The sequence below is a fragment of the Petaurus breviceps genome, unplaced genomic scaffold (assembly GCF_028583685.1).
Source record: "Petaurus breviceps papuanus isolate PSGF00001 unplaced genomic scaffold, PetGlider_PUasm1.0 90977, whole genome shotgun sequence".
Taxonomy (NCBI): Eukaryota; Metazoa; Chordata; class Mammalia; order Diprotodontia; family Petauridae; genus Petaurus; species Petaurus breviceps.
Window position 1 is genome coordinate 43,146,497 of NW_027187391.1, and position 22,386 is coordinate 43,168,882.

Consider the following 22,386-nt stretch of genomic DNA (forward strand, 5'->3'; position numbering starts at 1 on the left):
GTTGACTACATGCATATGCAAAGTCATCTAAAGTTGTTATAAATCTCTCTGAAAATAAGCATTTTGAAAATAACATTCTCACCAGCTGGCAAGGTGATATGGAACTCCAGGCTTAGAGTCAGGAAGACTTCAGTTCACATCTGACCTCTGACACTTACTAGCTGTGTGACACAAGTCACTTGACTGTGATTTGTCTCAGTTTCCCTATCTGTAAAATGGGAATAATAACACCTACTTCCCAGGGTTGTTCTGATGATCAAATGAGATAATATTGTAAAGCACTTAGCACAGTGCTTAGCACATAGTTAGCACTATATCAATGTTAACTAATTGTTATTATTAAGTTATACATTCCCAATTAATGAAAACAAATGTATATGTTAGAAATAACTGAAGAAATAATTTTGTTTATATTACATTATTATATTACAGTTATATGAAGGAGATGCTATCAAACCTTTAGTGAATGAAAATAATCCAACCTATCCTGTGATCCATCGACAATATATTTACTTTTTATCCAACAAAGTAAATAGGGATAAATTTATGAAGAACCCAATCAAATATATCCGTCAGCCCAAACCAAAACCTGCTGTGCCCATTAGGATTGCAATTACTGGGCCTCCAAAATCTGGGAAAACTACAGGTGAGTCTGTTTATTTCTTCAGTTTTTTTAAGCAACGAAGAACTGCCTGAAAACTATGATTACGTATTTATTTTACAAATTTAATGGGAATAATCCTGAATTAACAACTTTTGATTAACCCAAGAACATAAACTCCTTGGAGAAGAACTACATACTTTGCTGTTGGTAAATGTAGAAACTCATTTAGTAGAGGAACAGGCTTTCTTCCCCATCGTCATGAACTCTCACTAGAACATGCCACATGGAACATGATTATATTGATATATACAGAATAACCTGTGATAAAATACAGCACTCATCAGTGCTGAAAAAAACACCATACAAAGAATTGTCATGGAAAGGCTACATTTCATTTTAATAAAAATTGCATATCTAAAATCAAAAACTAGCATTCACTATTTGCAATGAGGAAACACTAGAAGCTCTCCAAATAGATGTAGAAATAAGTCAAGGATGTTCATATTTCTCCCCCTCTCTCTCTGTATGTATGTATGCATGTATTATACACATATGTGTGTATACATGTGTATACAAGGAAACTAAAGATATAACCATACTATCCCTATTTGAGAATTACATGACAATTTGCTTATGAAACTCTAGACAATCAGCAAAGAAACTAATTGAAACAGTAGCTTCAATAAAAGAGTAAAATACAAAATAAAACCACAAAAATCACCATTTCTGTCTAGCAACAACAAAATATAGAAGGGGGAAAAATAAAGAAAAATCTCATTCAAAATGCCTTTAAAATGACTAAAATACCTGAGAGTAAATCTACTAAGAAAGAAACACTAGAGACTCAAGACACACTAAAGTACAATTTAAAAAAAAAATACTTTCAAGAAAAAAGAATACCTTAAATACTTGGAGTGATGTTCATTGCTATACTATAATAAATAGTATCAGATGTAGTTCTATACTAATTAATCTACAAAGGAAGCACTTTTTTGGTAATTTTAAGGAAAGGGGGAGGGGAGGGGGAAGAGAGGGAGAAGGAGTAGAGGAAGGAAGGAAGGAAGGAAGGAAGGAAGGAACGAAGGAAGGAAGGAAGGAAGGAAGGAAGGAAGGAAGGAAGGAAGGAAGGAAGGGAGGGAGGGAGGGAGGGAGGGAGGAAGGAAGGAGGGGAGGGAGGGAGGAATACGAGCATGAGGCAGTATGGTACAAAGGAAGATTGACTGGTCTTGAGCTCAAGTAGACATAGATTCAGATTTTGTCTCACACATATTAGCTATTTGACCAAGTCATTTAGCTTTTCAGTACCCCAGGCAACTGTCTAAGATTACAAGGGATAGACCAATTACTACACTTTATTGATGGAGAGAGGAAGCTTTCATCAGCCTCTCTTAATTGCAATGCTTTCCTTCTGTTCATTATTTCCAATTTTCCTGTAAATAGCTTATTTTAGATGTCTTTGTTTGAATGTTTTCTCCCCCCTGGATTGTAACACCTCTGAGCTCAGGGACTGTCTTTTGCTTCTTTTTGCATCCCCAGCACTTAGTATAGTGCATTAAATGAATGAGTTTACATACTGAGAGTCCCCTTTAGGAATAAAGTCACATATCCAGCCCCCCCCAAAAAAAAAAATCCAAAAGTTAAATAATTAAAATATCATGAGATTCACAGACTAGAAAGGATTTTAGTTATCTAGTTCAATCATCATCACTTCATCAAACAGATAGGAAACTGAGTTCTCAAGAAGGCATATGATTCACCCAAGGTCACATAGTTAACAAGTGGCAGAATTAAGGTTTGAAATCATATTCTCCAATGTTCTTTGCACTGTAATATGCACTTCTAAGACATGTTGCTATAAATAATAATGACAATAATAATAACTAATGTTAATAGAGCACCTACTATGTGCCAGGCACTGTGCTGATGCTTTACAATTATCTCATTTGATCCTGGGAGTTAGGTGCTATTATTATCCCCATTTACAGATGAGAAAACTGAGACAGATTCAGTGACTTGCTCAGGGTCACACAGCTAATAAGTGTCTAAGGCTGGATTTGAACTGAAGTCTTCCTAACTTCCAGACTTGGAGACAACTATCCACTGACTTACCTAGTAGCTTATATCTATATCTATATCTATATATATGTGTGTGTATACATATATATACATATATATATATTCATGTGCATATATGTGAGCAATATGCAAAGGAATAAGATCCTAAACATGGGCATCTGCTCCATAATTGCTTACAGGTGCAATGACTTTTGGTGGGGAATCTACTAGCTCTCTCATAGCCACCTTCTTAATTCTATCTTCAGATTGGATAAATTAATTGCTCAACTAGCCTCATTAATTTCTCTAAAAGATAAAGCAGTTTTTCAACTTTTAGAAGTCTTAATTAGAGGGCCAAAACATTTTCATCTGGTAAGTATTTTAAAACATTTTGAATGTGATTAAAAAATAATAATCATAGCAACTAGTGCTTGACAGAACAGGGTTTTCTCTTCAGTTCTTAATGGTGGAATTTCAGGTATCAGTGGTGTATAGGTATGTTTATTCACACCTATGCACACATGTGTATTACCTACATATATGTATACATAAACTTATTATTCCACACTTATGTGCATGTGTGTACATAGGTACACAGACATACACCCTCAAATACACACACATATGTGTATATGCTAGGATAGAGAGGAATTTTTCCTAATATATGATCAAATTGGACCAGATAGATATCTATCTTCTCCTCATATATGTAATGCCAACCCTTATGCTAACTCAAGATAGATGAAGTGAGAACCAAGATGGTGTGGTAAAATCAGGACTTCCGCATGGCTCCGGCTCCCACCACCTCCAATACGTGTAAAAAAATTACTCTAAACAAATTTTAGAGCTACAGAACCCACAAAGTGGCAGAGAGAAACAAATCTCCCACTGAAGGCAGCCTGGCAGGCCGACAGGAAGGGTCTACTACACTGGGCTGGGAGCCAAGTGCAGTCCCAAGGGAGTATTGTGGTTCTGGTCCCAGGGTGGCCTTGACCAGCCTTGGCCAGAGCAGACTTCAGGAGAGTGAATCACCAACAGCTGTGGCTGCTTCCAGACTTCTCAACTCATAAACACCAAAAAGAAAGTAAAAGGTCAGTCACTGTTGGAACTGGGTGGAAAAGAGCATGGTCTGGCCCCTGCCCGTGAGTCAAGAATTGGCAGAGGTACAGCAGCTGAAGTTGCTGCCCTGTGGCTGCTTCCAGAGCCCCTGGACTTCACATTGTAGGAGGACCAAGTGACCATTCAGAGGGCAATGGCTCTTGCTTTAACCTGCTTGGATCTGGATCGTGGTCTTGGGTGGTGGTCCTGGGGTGTGTGGCCAGCTGGTGGGGGATGTATAGAGGGTGCCTTCCTAATAGCTCTGGCAGCTGCAAAAACCCCAGCAATTTGGGACATAGCTCTCTGCGATCTGGAAGCAGAGTTCTATCATGGCAAAGAGCTCAAAAGTCAAGTAATTGGCTGGCAATATGAGCAAGCAATGGAAGCACAAACAGATGACAGAATCCTTTTTTAGGGACAAAAAGGATCAAAGCATGGAGTGGGAGGAAGACAACAAAGTCAGAACTCCTGCATCAAAAGCCTCCAAGAAAAATATGAATTGGTTACAGGCCATGGAGGAGCTCAAGAAGGGTTTTGAAAATCAAGTAAAAGAAGTGGAGGAAAAAATGGGAATAGAAATGAGAATGATGCAAGAAAATCATGAAAAGAGAGTCCTGATGAAGGAGACCCAAAAATACACTGAAAAAATAACACCTTAAAAAATAGACTAACTTTAATGGCAAAAGAGGCCCAAAAAGCCAATAAGGAGAAGAATGCCTTAAAAAGCCAGATTTGCCAGATGGAAAAGGGAATTTCAAAAACTCACTGAAAAAAATAATTCCTTCAAAATTAGATTGGAGCAAATAGAAGCTAATGAATTTATGAGAAATCAAGATACTATAAAACAAATCCAAACAGATGAAAAAAATAGAAGGCAATGTAAAATATCTCATTGGGAAAACCACTGACCTGGAAAATAGATCCAGGAGAGATCATTTAAAAATTATTGGACTACCTGAAAGCCATGATTAAAAAAAGAGCCTAGACAACATCTTGCAAAAAATTATCAAGCAAAATTACCCTGACATTCTAGAACCAGAGGGCAAAATAGAAATTGAAAAGAATTCACTGATCACCTCTTGAAAAAGATCCCAAAAAGAAAACTCCTAGGAATATTATAGCCAAATTCCAGAGTTCCCAGGTCAAGGAGAAAATATTGCAAGCAGTCAGGAAAAAACAATTTGAGTATTGTGGAAACACAATCAGGATAACACAAGACTTAGCAGCTTCTATTAAGAGGGCTTGGAATATGATATTCTGGAGGTCAAAGCAGCTAGGATTAAAACCAAGAATCACCTACCCAGCAAAACTGAGTATAATGCTACAGAGGAAAATATGGTCCTTCAATGAGATAGAGGATTTTCCAGCATTCTTGATGAAAAAACCAGAGCTGAACAGAAAATTTGACTTTCAAATACAAGAAGCAAGAGAAGCATGAGAAGGTAAACAGGAAAAAAAAAATCATAAGGAACTTATTAAAGTTGAACTATTTTCATTCCTACATGGAAAAGCGATCATTGTAACTCACGAGTCTTTTCTCAGTATGAGGACAGTTAAAGGGAATATGTGTGTGTACATACATATTTGTGTGAGTGTGTCCATATGTATGTACATGTATACATAGACAGAGAGCATAGGATGAATTGAATATGAAGGGATGATATCTAAAAAAAGTAAAATGAGGTGAGAGGAATATTGGGAGAAGGATAAAGGGAAAGATAAATTAGGGTAAATTAGCTCATATAAAAGAGGCAAGAGAACACTGTTATAACGGAGGGGAAGAGCAGGAAGGTGAAAGGGAATGGGTCAACCTTACTCTCATTGAATTTGGCTCAAGGAGGGAATAACATACACACTTAATTAGGTATCTTACCCTACAGCAAAATAGGGGAAAGGGGATAAGAGGGGGGATGATAGAAGAAAGGGCAGATTGGGGGTAGAGGGTGGTTAGAAATGAACACTCTTGAAAAGAGACTGGATCAAAGGAGAAAATTAGAATAAATGGGGGGTGGGATAGGATGGAGAGAATTATAGTCTCTCACAATATAGCTACTATGAAAATATTTTCCGTAACTACACGTGTATGACCTATATTGAATTGCTTATTTTCCCTGTGGGGGTGGGTGAGGAGGTAGAAGGGAAAAAATCTGGAACTCGAAGTTTTAAAAACAAATGCTTAAAAAAATGCTTTTTACATGTAATTGGGAAATAAGATATACAGGCACTAGGGTATAGAAATCTATCTTGCCCTACTAGAAAGTTGTGGCGGGGGGGGGGAGGGTATGAGGGAGGACAAAGGAGAGAACAGATTGGGTGAAGGGGCATTCGGTAGGCTTGTTATTTTGGAGTGGGGTAGGGGAAAGATGGGGAGAAAAATTTGTAACTCAAAATCTTGAATTTTGGAAATGAATGTTGAAAACTAAAATAAGTAAATTGGAAAAAAAGATGAAGTGAAAGCTTTGAAATGATAAGGAAAATGTTCAGGTTCACCATGGCATCCTTCAATTTAGCTACCAACCTAAGGGAGTACCTTAAGGATCAAAGAAATTAAAATTCTAAGGAGTAAAAGGTGAGATTTCCAACAGTATGCAAAAGGAAGCTTCTTCATGCATAGCCCTTTACTAGGTGCTGGGGGAAACAAAAATTTTAGATGATACATTGTCCTTACCCTCAAGGAGTTTAAACTCTAATCATGCCCAATGAGAAAAGAAAATCTAACCTTTAAAATGTTTTCCTGTTGAAAATAAAAGGAAATTTGAAAAGGTTGGTGTAATGTAGTTTTTTCATTCTTCTGAGATTAAATTAAAAGTTGCCTATTTAGCAAGTATGCCAATTTGTAGATTGTTTTAAATAATTATGAAGCAGCTGGCATAGTGGACCTTTGAGCCAAGAAGACCTGAGTTCAAGTTTTGCCTTCGGGCACTGGCAAGTCAATTAACTTCTTAGTGTCCTAGGCCAATGGTGTCTAAATCAAAGAGAAACATGTTGATTTAGAAAACCACAAATTAATATTATCTATGTTGTACTGTATTTTTATTTATTTTGTTAAATATTTCCCAATTATATTTTAATCTGGTTTGGCCCTTGCTGGCCTGGTATCCTCCAGTTTGACATCTCTGCTCTAGGCAACTCTCAGACTTTTAAATTACAGGAAAAAGTAGCAACCTGCATTGGTAGGAGGAGTTTCCCATGCCAATGAAATCACAAGACTAGTCCTTTTAATTATTGTAAAAAAAAAAATCTTTAATTCTGTGTGGCTATAATTAACATTTATGAAACTTTCAGCTTTGGGAGTTTTGTCAGGAAGGCAGGTGATTAGAAAGCAAGATTATGGGGCTGAGACTCAAGGGTCTATCACTTCCCTACTGAAAAATGTGGGCAAATAATTTAAACTTTCTGAGCCTCATTTTAACTCATTAAACTGATGGCATTGGAATTGGTGGTTTTTCATTTAAAATTTAAATAATGGTATTTAAATTAAAAGTAATGGTATTGGTAAGACCCCTTTGGGACCCTTCTGGCAATAGTCATTAGTCTACTTTCCTTTGGCACTGCTAGGCCTTCTTCTTTAAAAAAGTTGTTTAGTATTTTATTTTTCCATAACTACATATGAAAACAATTTTTAACATTCATTTTTAAAATTTTGAGTTCCAGATTCTCTCCCTCTTTCCCTCCCCTCCCTCTTCCTTGAAACATGACACATTTAAGAAAAAAAAAGAGGCCTTGGACTGAATCTACATAAGGAAAATACAGTAAAGCCTACTGTTATTTGTCCCAAGACATAATTCTTTTCTAACAGATATCTATGGGATAATGATAATTCCAATATTGAGGTAATTAGGAATATTTACCTTCAAAATACTTTATGTGTGCATTATAATTGCTTCACATGTATAATTATACGCATAAACCATGTAAAAATAATTGTAAAGTTCTCATATGTACCATTGCCACATGGGAAGTACTTGAAAGGTTCTTGCCTACTAGGTTCTTGCCATTTTTGTTCATTGTATAGAGTAATAGAAAGACAGTTGGATTTAGAGTTAGAGGCTGTTCAGTCATTTCAGTAATGTTCAACTCTTTATGATCTCATTTGGGGTTTTCTTGGCAAAGATCCTGGAGTTATTTGCCATTTCCTTTACCAGCTCATTTTACAGATAAGAAACTGAGGCAAACAGGGTTAAGTGACTTGCTCAGGGTCATATAGCTAATAAAAGTCTGAGGCCAGATTTAAACTCAGTTCTTCCTGACTCTAGGGTAGGTGCTCTATCCACTGGCTGCTCTTCAGAGTCAGAGGACCTGCATTCAAATCTAGGCTTTGCTACTTAGAATTTGCGTGACTTTGGACAAATCACTTAACCCTTAAACTAGACCTCAGTTTCCTCATCTATAAAATTAGATTATTGAGCTAGGCAATCTTTAATGTTCCTTCCAACCCTAAAATAGTAGCATATGATCCTATGAACCAAAGGGCAGCAAGGTAGCTCAATATAGAGTACTGAGCCTGTAGTCAAGAAGACCTGAGTTCAAATTTGATCTCAGACACTAACTAGCTGTGTGACCCTGGGCAAGTCACTTAATTTGTTTGCAAACCACTCCAATATCTTTGCCAAGAAAACCCCAAATGGGGTCATGAGAAGTTGGACATGACTAAAACAACTAACCAACAACTATGAGCCAAAGTTGTTAACCAAATACATTGTCATAATTATTTGTGATCTTTAATGATACTTATTTAGTGATAAATGTTACTAATTTGTTTTTTCATATGTCTTTGACTAATGTTAAGTTTCACTGGCTACTAACATTAACAAGGGTTTGAAGCTAAAGAATATATGATGAATTTTTGAAAAAGCATTTCAGAAGCAAACTGCTAAGAAAATGTTCGATGCATTAAAAAGTTTCTGCACAAACAAGATTAATGAAGCCAAGATAAGAATGAAAGCAGAAACCTGGGGAAAAAATTTACAGCAAGTATCTCTGATAAAGACCTCATTACTCAAATATATAGAGAACTGAGTCAAATTTATAAGAATATAATTGATAAATGGTCAAAAGATATGAACAGGAAGTTTTCAGATGAAGAAATCAAAGCTACATATAGTCATATGAAAAATGCTCTAAATCACTATTGATTAGAGAAATGCAAATTAAAACAGCTCTAAGGTACCACTTCATACCTATCAGATTGCCTAATATAACAGAAAAGGAAAATGACAAATGCTGGAGGGGATGTGGAAAAATTGAGACACAAGTGCACTGTTGGTAAAGTTGCAAACTGATCCAACCATTTCCAGAGAGCAATTTGGAACTATGCCCAAAGGGCTATAAAACTGTGCATACCCTTTGATCCAAAAAATACCAGTACTAAGTCTATATCCCAAAGAAGTAAAATGGTGGGGGGTGGGAAGAAGAATCTTTGTACAAAAATATTTACAGTAATTCTTTTTGTGATGGCAAAGAATTGGAATTATGACAGAATAATCTCATGCTATATGCCAAGCAGGATGATTTCAGAAAAACCTGGAAAGACTTACATGAACTGATGAAGAATGAAGGGTGTTGAACCAGGAGAACATTGTACCCAGTAATAGCAATATTGTATGATGATCAACTGTGAATGGACTTAGCTATTCTCAGGAATACAGTAATCCAAGATAATTCCAAAGGATTCATGATGAAAAATGCATTCCACCCCCAAAGAAAGAATTGATGGAGTCTGACTGCATATTAAAGCATACTATTTTTACCCTTTTTTTCTGGAGTTTTTTGGTGGGTGTTTTATTTCATAACATTACTAATGTGTAAAAATGTTTTGCACAATTACACATGTATAACCTATATAAAATTGCTTACCATCTCAGGAAGGGAAGAGGGGAGGGAGGGAAGGAGAGAATTTGGAACTCAAAATTTTTAAATGATTAATGTTAATTGTTTTTGCATACAATTGGGAAAAATAAAAAAATGATTTTTAAAAATAAAAAGAAAAAATAAGATATTTAATGCTATTTATGCTTTGCAGTTGCCAGAAAATTTGCACAGGAATATGGCTTACAACGTTTGTCAATAGGAGATGCCATGCGTATGATACTGAACAACCATCCAGAAACAGAGTTGGCACTTATGTTAAACTGGCATCTTCATAAAGGATTAGCAGCACCTGATGAGCTGGTTGTCCAAGCTTTAGAAACTGCTCTGATGGATACTGTGTGCAATACTGCAGGGTAGGCTTCCTGATATTAACATATATAATGCTTAAAATGTTAAAAATATATCATGAGAAATTTTTTTAAGTTTTTAAGCAATTGGGGTTAAGTAACTTGCTCAAGGTTACACAGCCAGTTTTTGTTTTGTTTTTTTGGTGTGGGTGTTAAGTATCTGAGGCCAGAACCAATCCCGGGTCCTCCCGACTCCGGGGCCAGTGCTCTTACTCACTGCACCACCTAGCCACCCCTATCATGAAAATTTTTACAAGATGGATTGTGTTATATTTTGATGAACCTCTATTTTAAAAGATTTTAAACATCAATTAATTTAATAAATTTAAACATCAATTATATTCTGAAAGGTTATGAAAACCAAGAATGCACATTAAATTTAATGCAAGAAGACTTTAATCTTCATTCTTGCAACACTTGTGATAGTTTGTACTTTCATCAGGCATGGAAAGATGTTGTTTGAATTATTATTTGAAAATGCATTAGAGGGAAAAGTAAGTTCATTTACCCAAATAAGTGAGAATCAATTGAATCACTGCAAGAGTATATACAAATTCACCCATTCTATCAAGGCTATATCTCTGGAAAAAAGGAAAGAGGAAGGAAGGAAAGACAAAGAAAGGAGGGAAGAATGAAGGAAGGAAAGCTGAGGCTGGTCTAGAACCCAATTCATTCATCTCAGCCAGAGATGAATGTCTGAGTGCCACTAGAAGACTCAAGATCATATTTTTCAGCCCAATTCTTTAGAATAACATAGTCTGAAAAGGTGACCTAGGTAAGGTTCAGTATTTCTTGGATTTTGTATTATCTCACCAATTCCTACAAAAGCCTAACTATCCAGATATAAACTAAATCCATAATACACCTAATCTCTCATCACCCATCTCTTAACAGCCTCCATAAATCAATAAAAAATATACAATTCTATAGCATGGGTTTTGTTAAGCTTGTAGGCAATATGCACCCTTTATTATAAAGCTCTCTTTTTTCCTATTTAAAGTTTCTCTTTTTATGTAGAAGAATCTGCATTAAGGAAAATTTTGCCACTAAGCAAGAACAAAGTCTTAAAACAGATCAATGTTTAGATTTTAGAACTTGGATTCATACTTGAATGGCTAAGTCAGGGGCTCTTACTCTGAGGTCTGTAAACTTTAAAAAAAATATTTTAATAACTATTTCATTAAATTTGGTTTCCTCTATAATCCTATATATTTTGTTCTGTGTGTTTTAAACCATAATTATGGTGATCCTTAGGCTTCACCAGACTGGCAAAGGGGTTCATGACACATTTAAGAAAAAAAAGAGGCCTTGGACTGAATCTACATAAGGAAAATACAGTAAAGCCTACTGTTATTTGTCCCAAGACATAATTCTTTTCTAACAGATATCTATGGGATAATGAGACACACAAGGGAAATCCATGAACAGCAGTATTTCAGCAGTGTACCTTAGGTAGAGCAATACAATCTAATGAAAAGGAAAAAACCACTACATAATTGGGAAAGGGAATATACTGACTATATTTTATATATTTTAGGACATATCCACAATTAAGCCACTTATTTATTTTATTTGTTTAAATTAAGTTGTATTAGGACTTGTTGTCTTCTCACATGCAAGAAAATATATTAATGATAGATAAGAATAAATTATTGGGAAGATTTACATAGCTAAATTCCTCTTTAATAGGGTTGTAATTGATGGATTCCCTGTCACAAGACATCAAGTGAACCTCTTGGAATCGAGAAGTATCATTCCTGTGATAATTTTTGAGTTACAAGTACCTACAAAGGAGATTTTTAAACGATCACTAATAGATAATCAAAAAAATGAAAGGTAAGGTGGTCAATAATTTTTTTTTTAAAGACTGGATCTCTGCACTTGTAATCAAAAGTGGTTACTCATGAGCCTGATCCTACTTTGACAGGATACAAATATAAATTTGTCACCTCTCTCCATAAAAGAGTAAGTCAATGACAGTAGAGCTTTGAGTATGATAGTGGAATAATATAAATAAATACTCAACTAGTATTTATATTACACTTTAAGGCATTACTCCTGGGAACCCACCATATTAATATTAATGCCCAACAATGCAGATACCTGATGGGTCTAATGCCCTGCAGTTCAGAACTCCAGAGCTCAAGAGATTCACCAGCCTGAGAGCAGGAATTACAGACATGCACTACCTTGCGTAGCTACTCAATGAAATTTAATGTAAAACTGAAAATAGTACTCATAAGTTTCTGTTTTTAGCTCTACAAATAGATCAATCAATGATTTTGTTCAAGTTCATGTAATAATAGTAGCATTTATACAGTGCTTTAAAGTTTACAAAGCACTTTGCAAATATTATCTCTTTTGATCCTCTCAATAACCCTGAGAAATAAGTGCTAGTATTATCCCCATTTGACAAGTGAGGAAACTAAGGCAGGCAGAGGTTAAGTGAAATGCCTAGAGTCAAACAACTAGTAAGTATCTGAAGCTGTATTTGAACTCAGGTTTCTTGATTCCAAATTCAGCACTCTTTTCTCCATGTCACCTAGTTGCCTCCTAGCAATCTAATTGTAATAAATATGAAATTTGTCACCTCTCTCCATAAAAGAGTAAGTCAATGACAGTAGAGCTTTGAGTGTGACAGTAGAAAAATATAAATACTCAACTAGTATTTATATTACACTTTAAGGTTTGTAAAACACTTTATAGATATTATCTTATTTAATCCTCACAAGAACTGGGAGGTTGGTTCTATTGTTATCTTTATAGATGAAAGAAACTGAGCCTGAGAAATGGTTTTAAACTGAGAAGTAATGGCGTGATCCCAACTGCTTGTATGCACCCAAATTAAAATGCAATAGAATTAAAGATTGAAGCAGAAGAAAAATAGTTGCCTCTAAGAGTTGAGTTAGAGGATTAAAAACATATTCTTTGCACCTGCCCTGCATTATTTATTAAATAATACTGCATAATCCCATTAAAATATTTCATCCAAAATTGCCCCGCAAAACGTGGTATTAGCTATTTTAAAATATTCATCTTCTGCACACATCAAATAAAACCAAATAAATATGTGCTTTGGATGATGATAATACGTAAAAGAAATATTCTGTGCTGGGCATGACTAGAATTGGCCAGTGAGATCCTGGTCTTTATGAGCATTCATAGTGTGCTTTGCCTGACCCAGTCTTAACAAGGACTTGAATATGTGCAGGTGTCTGGTTGTGGTGGACTTCCCATCTCTGGGGCTAAAGATCTCCTGAGTTTGATAAGTTTACCTGTGGGGGTTTGTCCAGAATCTTCTTTCCAACTCATTCATAACTGATGAATCAGGTACCCTAGAGCAAATATATCAATACAAGAGTTGCAAGATGTCTCCTCTGGGCTCTAAGGCTACCCCTAAGGGGTTTCAGAAGTCTTTCTCTAAAGAGGGTTCAAATGCCTTTTCCAGGGTGTTCTCAATATCAATCACCAGTTACAGTCAGTGTCTCCCTAAAATCATCAATACCTTTGAGTGCCTAGTACTCCAGTATCGCTTTAATCAATTAATTTAATTAGCTCTTACAAGGGATATTTACTGCTGTTTGGCAAGAACATAAGTTACAAAACATTCCCTATCCCCCAATGCCTGGAGACACATTTTTTATGACATCTGAGTCCTGGGTTAAAATGCCTCAGACACTTACTAGCTGAGTGGCCCTGCACAAGTAACTTAACCCTGTTTGCCTTAGTTTCCTCATCTGTAAAATGAACTGGAGTACAAAATGGTAAACCATGCTAGTATCCTTGCCAAGAAAATCCTAATCAGGGTCATGAAGAGTCAGATGAGACTGAAACAATGAACAACAGAAATGAAGAAAGCCATGTTTAGTTTCGTGGAAGAAGGCACAATGTCCTTGGTTGGTTGGTTGGTTGTTGTCCTTTGTTCTCAGAGATGACATCACTGTCATGACATCTGTTCTCAGAGATGACATGTTCTCAAAATGACATTACTATGTTATTGTCAAGTTGCAGTATGTCCCGCTGTGGCTGATCAGACCAATACAAGCTCAAAATGCTCTACCACAGGTAGAGTACAAACAGTCCATGTGAATATTTGGGGTGAATTCTCTAAATCTGCACATCTCATGTTTCTTCTGAGCTACTTCAATTCTGCTTTGCTCATAGAGTACAGGACCTTCTCTAATGAGGGCACACCATGTTGGGAGGTCCTGTGCCAGTATCTTCCAAATCATGCAATTCCAAAGTTCTTAAGACAAACTTTCTAAGAGTATCCTTATATAGCTTTTTCTGACTGCCATGTGAGCACTTGCCCTGTGTAAGTTCTCCATAAAATAGTCTTTTAAGCAAGCATACATTTGGCATTCAAACAACGTGGTCAGCCTATCAGAGTTGTGCTCTGTGTAGTAGAGTTTGCATGCTTGAATTAGTTTGAGAAAGGACCTCAGTGTCTGGTACTTTATCCTGCCAGCTGATCTTCAGAATCTTCCTAAGACAATTCAAATGACAGATTGTCCTAGAGATGCAGTATATGGCAAGTACAAGGCTCAATAAGTATTAAATTTACTTGACTGTTAAATTAAATTTACAAGGATCTGAAATAGAAGACAAGCATAGATTATGCTTTATTATCTTAAAAAACAATTGGTCTATGAAATGAAATGAAAGATGAAGTAGAATGACTAAATCTAAAGTACAAGTTGCTTTTATTTGATCACTAGCTGTTAAAATGTATGCTTTTTGGAATTTATTTTTATGATAAAAATAGAATAGTCTAATAGGTGACAAACCCTCCTGATAACAGAAATTATGTTTCTGAATTATTTGAAAACATGCTGCATAATGAGGAATTTAAATTATAGAATAGTATATTAACATTAAAATCAAGCTCATTTATCCAAATGTCATCCTCAAACTTGTTTTGAGGAAAATATATGCAACAACACTTTTTTCTCTTTCTTTCTTATCTTTCTTTTAGCTTACCTTATCCACTACATAACAGCTCACAAATTTTGTCTATCAAGAACTCATGTTTAAACAAGCACAGAATTGTTATTAAGGAATTCTATGAAGAAGAACATCAGAACTGGTGTGCAATTGATGGATTTCACAGCAAATGGTGGGTGTGGAATGAAGTGCTTAAGAATGTTCAGATGATGAATAAACGGATCCAGCTGTATTTGGAAAGGATAAGAGCAGGTAAGAAAACAATGTTGCTGTTAAAATAAATTTCTGCTTCTTCCATATATATTTTACACATTTATTCCCAGAATTGTAATGCCTTTTAAATTTACAGCATATTTAAGTCATTTTGAATACATTGTATTCATATGATGTATCTATAATCAATCAATGATTCATACAAGAATGACTTATTAAGTCTTAACTGTGTGCTTAGCACTTTGTAAAATCTAAAGTACTATATATTATAGTGACAAGATGATTAGTGTTACTGAGGGTCAAGAATCTAAATATTTGTATTATTTAACCTGGGGGGGGGGCTTGGGTGCAGCCTTTGGATTGAGTACAAGTTTTACAGAACAAATTTTTTTATTAAGGGGATTTGTTCTGTGAAGTTTAGATTCAGTCAAAGAGCCGCACTTGAGAACCTAGAGGGCCATCCATATGTGGCCTCGAGGTCACAGGTTCCCCATCCCTGAACTAACTTTTACTGGATTGTCACCGCAGCAAGAGAATAATTTTATTCCTCTCTAACTGGATGTCCATCTCATCCCCCATACAGAGGCTGCTTCAAACCTTTTCTCCTCAAACCCCTCCCCCCCATACCACCTCTTCCCCAAACCCTCTAAGCTAAGGACCTTGTATCATGCTATACTGAGAAAATAGAGGCCATTTGTCATGAGCTCCATCCTTCTTCTTCTTTTTTATTTCAGAATCCCTTGACATCCACTCTCTTTTCCATTTTGTTATTTGGTTATTTCAGTCATACCCAACTGTCTTGTGATCCAATTTTGGGGTCTTCTTGACAAATATACTAGAGTGGTTTGCCATTTCCTTCTCCAGTTCATCTTACAGGTGAGGAAACTGAGGCAAACAGGATTAAGTGGCTTGCCCAGGATCATACAGCTAAGTAAATGTTTGAGGCTGGATTTGAACTCATGAAGATCAGTCTTCCTGGTTCCAAGTCCAGTGCTCTATCCACTGCATCACCTAGCTTCCCTTCTTTTCCTTCTCTTATTCAAATCCAGCTCTTCACCTTTTCCCTTCCTGTGTTTTGTTTTTTTCTCAGAATATTTCACTGTCATCATCTTCTTCCTCTCTCTTTCAATATCTCTCTTCTCTGGCTCCAGTTCTGGCTCTATCACATGCAGGAACACACAGACAGACACACAAACACACATACTTTAATTTCCCCCATCTGCTGACTCCTCTACTGCCTACAAATATGCCCATTTTTCCAATTCTAAAAATTTTTTACTAGATCCTACCAGACCCCAAATGTCATTTCATATCACCTTATTTTCCTCCTTCATTTTTCAGCCAAATTCCTAGAAAAAGGTTTTACATTTATTGTCTTCATTTCCTCTCCCCTCACTCATTCCTCAACCCTTTGCAATCTGGCTTCTGACCTCATCACCCACTTGAAAGTGCTTTCTCTAAAGTTACCATTGTTCTCATAATTGCCAAATCTGATGAATTTTTCTCTTCATCCTTAATCTCTTTGCAGCCTTCCCCAGGAGTTCTTTCTTATCTGATTGACACTAGTGTCTAATGAGTCTTATCTGATTGACACTAGTTTCTAATGAGTCTCCGACCTATCTGAGCACTTCTTTTTAATCTCCTTTGCTGGATCAGCATCCATATCTCCTTAACTGTGGGTGTTCCCCAAGGCTCTCTCCTCTTGAATCTCTTTTCTCTCTCTACACTCTCTTACTTGCTTTATCTCTCCACCTTCCCTAGGTTTAATTATAATAGCTAGGCTGATGATTCACAGATCTATATATTCAACCCTATTCATTCTGAGTTCCAATCCTATATCACCAATTGTCAATTGGGTGTTTCCAATTACCTCAAATTCAACATGTTTAAAATAGAACTCATAATGTTTCCTCCCAAATCCAAGTCTCTTCTGAATTTCACCATTTCTGTCAAGCATCACGATCCTAACCTCCCAGGTTAAATTCCTTACTGTTATTATTGCTTCCTCACTTTGTCTCAACATTACCACATTACCCAGATCATCTACCAAATCTTGTCACTGCATCCTTCACAGTATCTTGTATCCATTTACTTCTCTCCATTCATGTAAGTCACCAGCCTAGTTCAGGCTCTCATCACATCTTGTCCAGACCACTGTAGTAACCTTTTCATCAGTCTGTCTCCCCCCAGTTCTTAGGCTCTTCATTCTATCTTTCACACAGCTGCCAAAGTAATTTTCCTTATTGTCTATGTCTCTTCCCCACTAAAGCAATCTCCAGCTGCTCTTCGCTACTTCTAAGATAAACTTCTTTGTTTAGCTTTTAAAAGAGGGTGGTTTTGGATAAGGGAAAAATAGGCCATTTGCAATATTCTAGGTGAGAGAGAGGCAATAGTGACTTGAACCGGAGTGTGACTGTGTGAATGGTGAGGGGAAGGGACAGATGCAAGAAATGTTATGGAAATAGAGACAACAAAATTTGGAAACTGAGTAGATATGTGAGGTAAGGGAGAGTGAGGAATCAAAGAGGATACAAAGGTTGTGGACCTTGATGATTGGAAGCATGGTGGCATCCATAGGGAAGTTCAGCAGATTGAGTTTGAGACGTCTATTTCTACATGCTGTTGGAAATGTCCAGCAGGCAGTTGGTGATTCAGGAGAGACTAGGACTGAATATATAACTCTAGGAATCATCTGCACAGAGATAGTTGAACTCAGAAACTGATGAGATCACCAATTACAATAATATAGAGGGAGAAAAGAAGAGGACCTAGGACAGACCCTTGGGGGACACCTATGGTTAGTGGGAGTGAACTGGTTGATGACCAACAAAGGTGATTGAGAAACAATCAAGACGGGTAAAAGAAAAAACCAGTAGAGAATAGTGTCACAAAAAGCTAGAAAGGAGTGAATATCCAAAAGAAGAGTGATCAGCAGTGTGAAAGGCTGAAGAGAGGTCAAGAAAGACGAAGACTGAAAAAAGGATTTGGCAATCAACATCACTGGTAACTGTGGAAAGAGCAGTCTAAATTGAGTGATGAAGTCAGAAGCCAGAGCTCAAAGGGTTGGAGAAGTGAGAGGGAGGGAAAGTAGTGGCAGTAAGTGTAAACAACTTTTTCTAGGACTTTGACTAAGAAATATGGGAGAGATAAAGGAAGATATTTTGAAGCTTTGGCTGGATCTAGCTAGGTCTTCTTAAGAGTAGAGGAGGCTTGGATAGGTTTAGGCAGCAAGGAAGGAGCAAGGAGCTAGGGAGAAATTACAGAGGGGAGGAAGTAGGAAAAATAAATCAATTCTGGAGTCAGAAGCTCTGGGTTAAAATCCTGCCTCTAATGCCTACTACCTGTGTGATCTCAAGCAATTCACTTCACATCTTTAAGCCTCAGTTTTCTCACCTTTAAAGTGAAGGAACTGGACTAGAGGGACCTCCCGGGTCTAAATCCATGCTCTTGAATGAATGCTGATACCCTGGGGTACCCTGAGTTTCTCTGGAAATGGAACTTTAGCCAAGGATTGAGGACCAATGTCAAAGTCCTTTAGCCTAGGACAGAAGTTGGAACCCCAGCCAAGAGAGGTTTATGTTTTATAGCTAGAGTACAGGGAAAGAAAATCTGGAAGGGTTGGAAAACAATTTGCAGTCAGGGCAGAGGTCCAGCTCAATGTAGAAACCATCTAATGTATACTGAAAGCACATAATAAACATGCCTGCATGTGCAAACACACACACACACACACACATACACACACACACACACACACACACACACACACACACACCACCACCACCACCCCCCCTTTGGGAAGAGGAGCTGCCTCATTCAAGACAGAATTACAGCTGCACCTCATGTAAAACCCAAGCTCACAACTTTAGGTAGGATAGTAACTAGAAGCTTCAATGTAGATTCCATGCAGGTAGAAGAAATCTTACACTTAGAGAACCTATACGTATAAAACAAATTTTCCACCTATGTTACAAGCCTAGTTTTAGCTTCCTAAACAACAGCACAAAACCTTACTAATGAATAAGCTTGAATATTGCTTTGATGGCCCTTGCTAAAGCAGTGTGAACTATTCATTGCTGTGTATTTGCCACAGATTGTTATTGGATTCAGTTGTGAAAATAGGGCTCAACTTTTTCAAAGCAAATGGGCATTTTAGAGGTGCCCTACCATATGTCAAAGGCACAAAACATTATACTTCCTCCAAAGTATTACATAAATCTAACATTGTCATAAAACTACATAGAAAATATCAAAAACAAAAACTTGTACAAAACAAAAGATAATTAAAAATTCTCCAGGGAAAATCCAGAAATATTATTTATAGGATGAACCTAAGCATTCCTATCCATGAAATGGCAGTGTCAAAAATTAATAAGATAGTTTAGGGATAGTGTTTTGATAAATTTTTGCTGATTTATAGTTTTCATAATGAATAATTATGCAATAGAGTAATTAGTAGGAATGCTTCTGCAACATAAAGAAATAGACGTATTTAAATATAACTGTTTCAACATGAAACCCCCAAACACAAATAAAACAGAGCTTATTGAGTAGTTTTTAGCACTAAGCCCCAAAGCAAATATTATAAAGTGCTTCTGTTCTAATTCTAAATATGCTAGTGTTTTTAACATGTGAAAAAAAAATCATGCAACGTAGAAAAAAACACTTCAATTCATTCAACAGGGAAAGCTGCAAGCATTAACAAGCTATGCATCACTCCTCAAGAACTGATTTCTCGACTGGGAGAATTTGGACAATATTGCCCTGTCAGTTTGGCAGAAAAGGGCGAACTGGTTGACTGCTCTGTAACCAGCTCACTAGAAACTGCAGCTGAATTCAGAGGACACTATTACAAAATGGCTTCTAAAGTAGAACTGGATGTAAGTATACACCAAACTCAAGATTTTGACTTGTGTTTTCCTGTTATGTACATGCCTGGTTTGTTTTGGGTTCTTGGTTTTGGTCTTAGGGCATTTGGGTTTTTTTTAATGCCTGCCTCATTTCCGGTTTAATGGAACTCAGTATATTTTTTCCCTGGTGGGGGTTCATCATCTCTTGTCTGAGTGGAAAAAAAAATCAGAAAACTTAGATATTCAAAGTGGGCTCAAACCCTGGGCAAGTAGTTTAACTCCCCTGAGCATCTGTTTCCTAATTTGTAAAATGAGAATAATAATGCTTTACTTTTTTAATATTTTACTCTACTTACCTAAAAGGATTATAAGGTAGGACTTACCTAAAAGGACTATTGTAAACAAAATACTTTGCAAACTGGAAAGCACTATATAAGCATGAAATACCACTTATTATTTTATAATTGAAAGAACAAAAGACATACATTGATAGTCTGAAAAGTAATCCAATGTGCCTGAGCTCATTTTTTTACATATAAAGTGAATATATAGATATATCAGTATTCTCATTAACTAGGTTTTATCTTTATCTTGTCAGTCAGTTATCACTAATTTAAGTGTTATAGTCATTAAGCATTTATTACGCACCTACTTCATGCTAAGTGCTGAATCTTGCCTATTTAAGAGGCAACCACAGAAAGCTGGAAGACTAACCATCCCACACCTTAACCCCTCAGCTCCCCAACCCCCCAACCCCAAATCCAGTTTAAAGACAAAGGAACAATAGCTCAGAAAAATTAAATTACTGGCAAAACAAGTTAATCATAGCAGAGCCATAATCCAGAATCAGGTTCTAGGCTCTAAGTCCAGTGCTATTTCTGCCATTCCATGCTGCCACCCCATTTAATAGAGGAAATGGGTAAAGAAGGCTTAAGCAGGGATTAATTGAAGTAGATGTTTCTCAAAGGAAGACTAATTAAGGTATAATGAATTGCTTGTAGCTTTGGGAAAAAATAATTCCTATTGGAAACTAAGAGCAGTAACAAAAGAACCTCAAAGAGATGTTTAATTTATTTGGTATTTGTTATAAATATTTTCTTATCACTTAATTCTTTTACTACAGAAATTCCTGGAAAACCCAGAAATATATGTGGCTCCATTAGCACCTAATCCTCTCCCACCTCCAGAGCTATTACCCAAAAGGCTAACAGTAGCAGAAGTAAAGAACCAATTCCCTAAAAGTGCAGAACTTCAAGGATATTGTCCAGTCACTTACCTGGATGGGAAACAGAGGTAACTATGAATTGTCTTGGCTACTAAATGATATGTTCACTCAGCACAAAAGGGTTCTGTATAATAATAAACAACCTTAAACTATTGATCAAAAATTATCTTTTTTAATTACATTTTTTCTATCACCAAAAACCAAGCTTTTCTTCTTACTATCTTCTCCCTTTATGCCCATTGAGAAAAAAAGTAAAACAAACCCTGTTACATACATTATAGTCATGTCCACAAAAATATGTGCATATGTTTATATATACATGTGTGTATGTATGTGTGTGTATATATACATATCTTCACTTTGAGTCTATCATGTTTCTGTCAGGAGGTGGGAAGCATTTTTCATCATGAGTCCTCTGGAATTGTAGCATTGGTCAGAGACAATTTTTCAGTGATGTTGCTATTGCATAAACTGTTCTCCTGGTTCTGCTTCCTTTACTCTGCATCAGTTCATATACATCTCCCCAGGTTTCTCTGAAACCATCCCTTTCATCCTATTTTATAGCACAATAATATTCTATCATATTCATATAAACATGACTTTTTCATCTATTTCCCAGAAAAAAAATTTCTAATTCACTATTTGGGGAAAAAAATGTTTTGTTTCCAACCTATAAGGTTATATGATGTGATACAAGCACCCTAGCATATCCATGATAGCTGCTAGCACAGGTTATTTGATCTGCTTTTCTAAAGGAAAGCAACTTAAAAAGGGTTAACAATCTTACTTTAATCAAACATATATATCATTTACCTAGTTCAGGGGAAAAAGTCAGCACCCTGAACTTCAGAGAAAATACAAACAGAAATTACAAGCAGACAAAATATACAGACAGAGGAAATAACACAATTCAACAGACCAAAAGACAGGGTTTCTAGCTGTCTGACCATTACATTCATACATAGTTAGTACCAGAGAGAGAAGCACCAAGATCTGGGTTTTCAAAGCTGGGGGTCTCAATGGTTGCCCAGAGTCTCATCTGATCAAAACACACAACTCTTCCCGTAAGTGAACCCCCAAGTAAAACCTCACCTCAACAGTACATATATATATATATATATATGTGTGTGTGTGTGTGTGTGTGTGTGTGTGTGTGTGTGTGTGTGTGTGTGTGTGTGT

At 36.4% G+C, this 22,386-nt stretch overlaps 1 protein-coding gene across 1 annotated transcript in view; it reads left to right on the forward strand.

Moving 5' to 3' along the window:
• Positions 1–22,386, forward strand: part of AK9 (adenylate kinase 9) — a 145,225-nt gene that overhangs the window by 111,783 nt on the left and 11,056 nt on the right. Inside the window, exons 29-34 of the mRNA XM_069077073.1 lie at positions 433–646; positions 9,780–9,981; positions 11,665–11,811; positions 14,951–15,171; positions 19,816–20,012; positions 21,106–21,275. Coding sequence (XP_068933174.1) covers positions 433–646; positions 9,780–9,981; positions 11,665–11,811; positions 14,951–15,171; positions 19,816–20,012; positions 21,106–21,275 — 1,151 coding nt within the window. The remainder of the gene's footprint in view (positions 1–432; positions 647–9,779; positions 9,982–11,664; positions 11,812–14,950; positions 15,172–19,815; positions 20,013–21,105; positions 21,276–22,386) is intronic.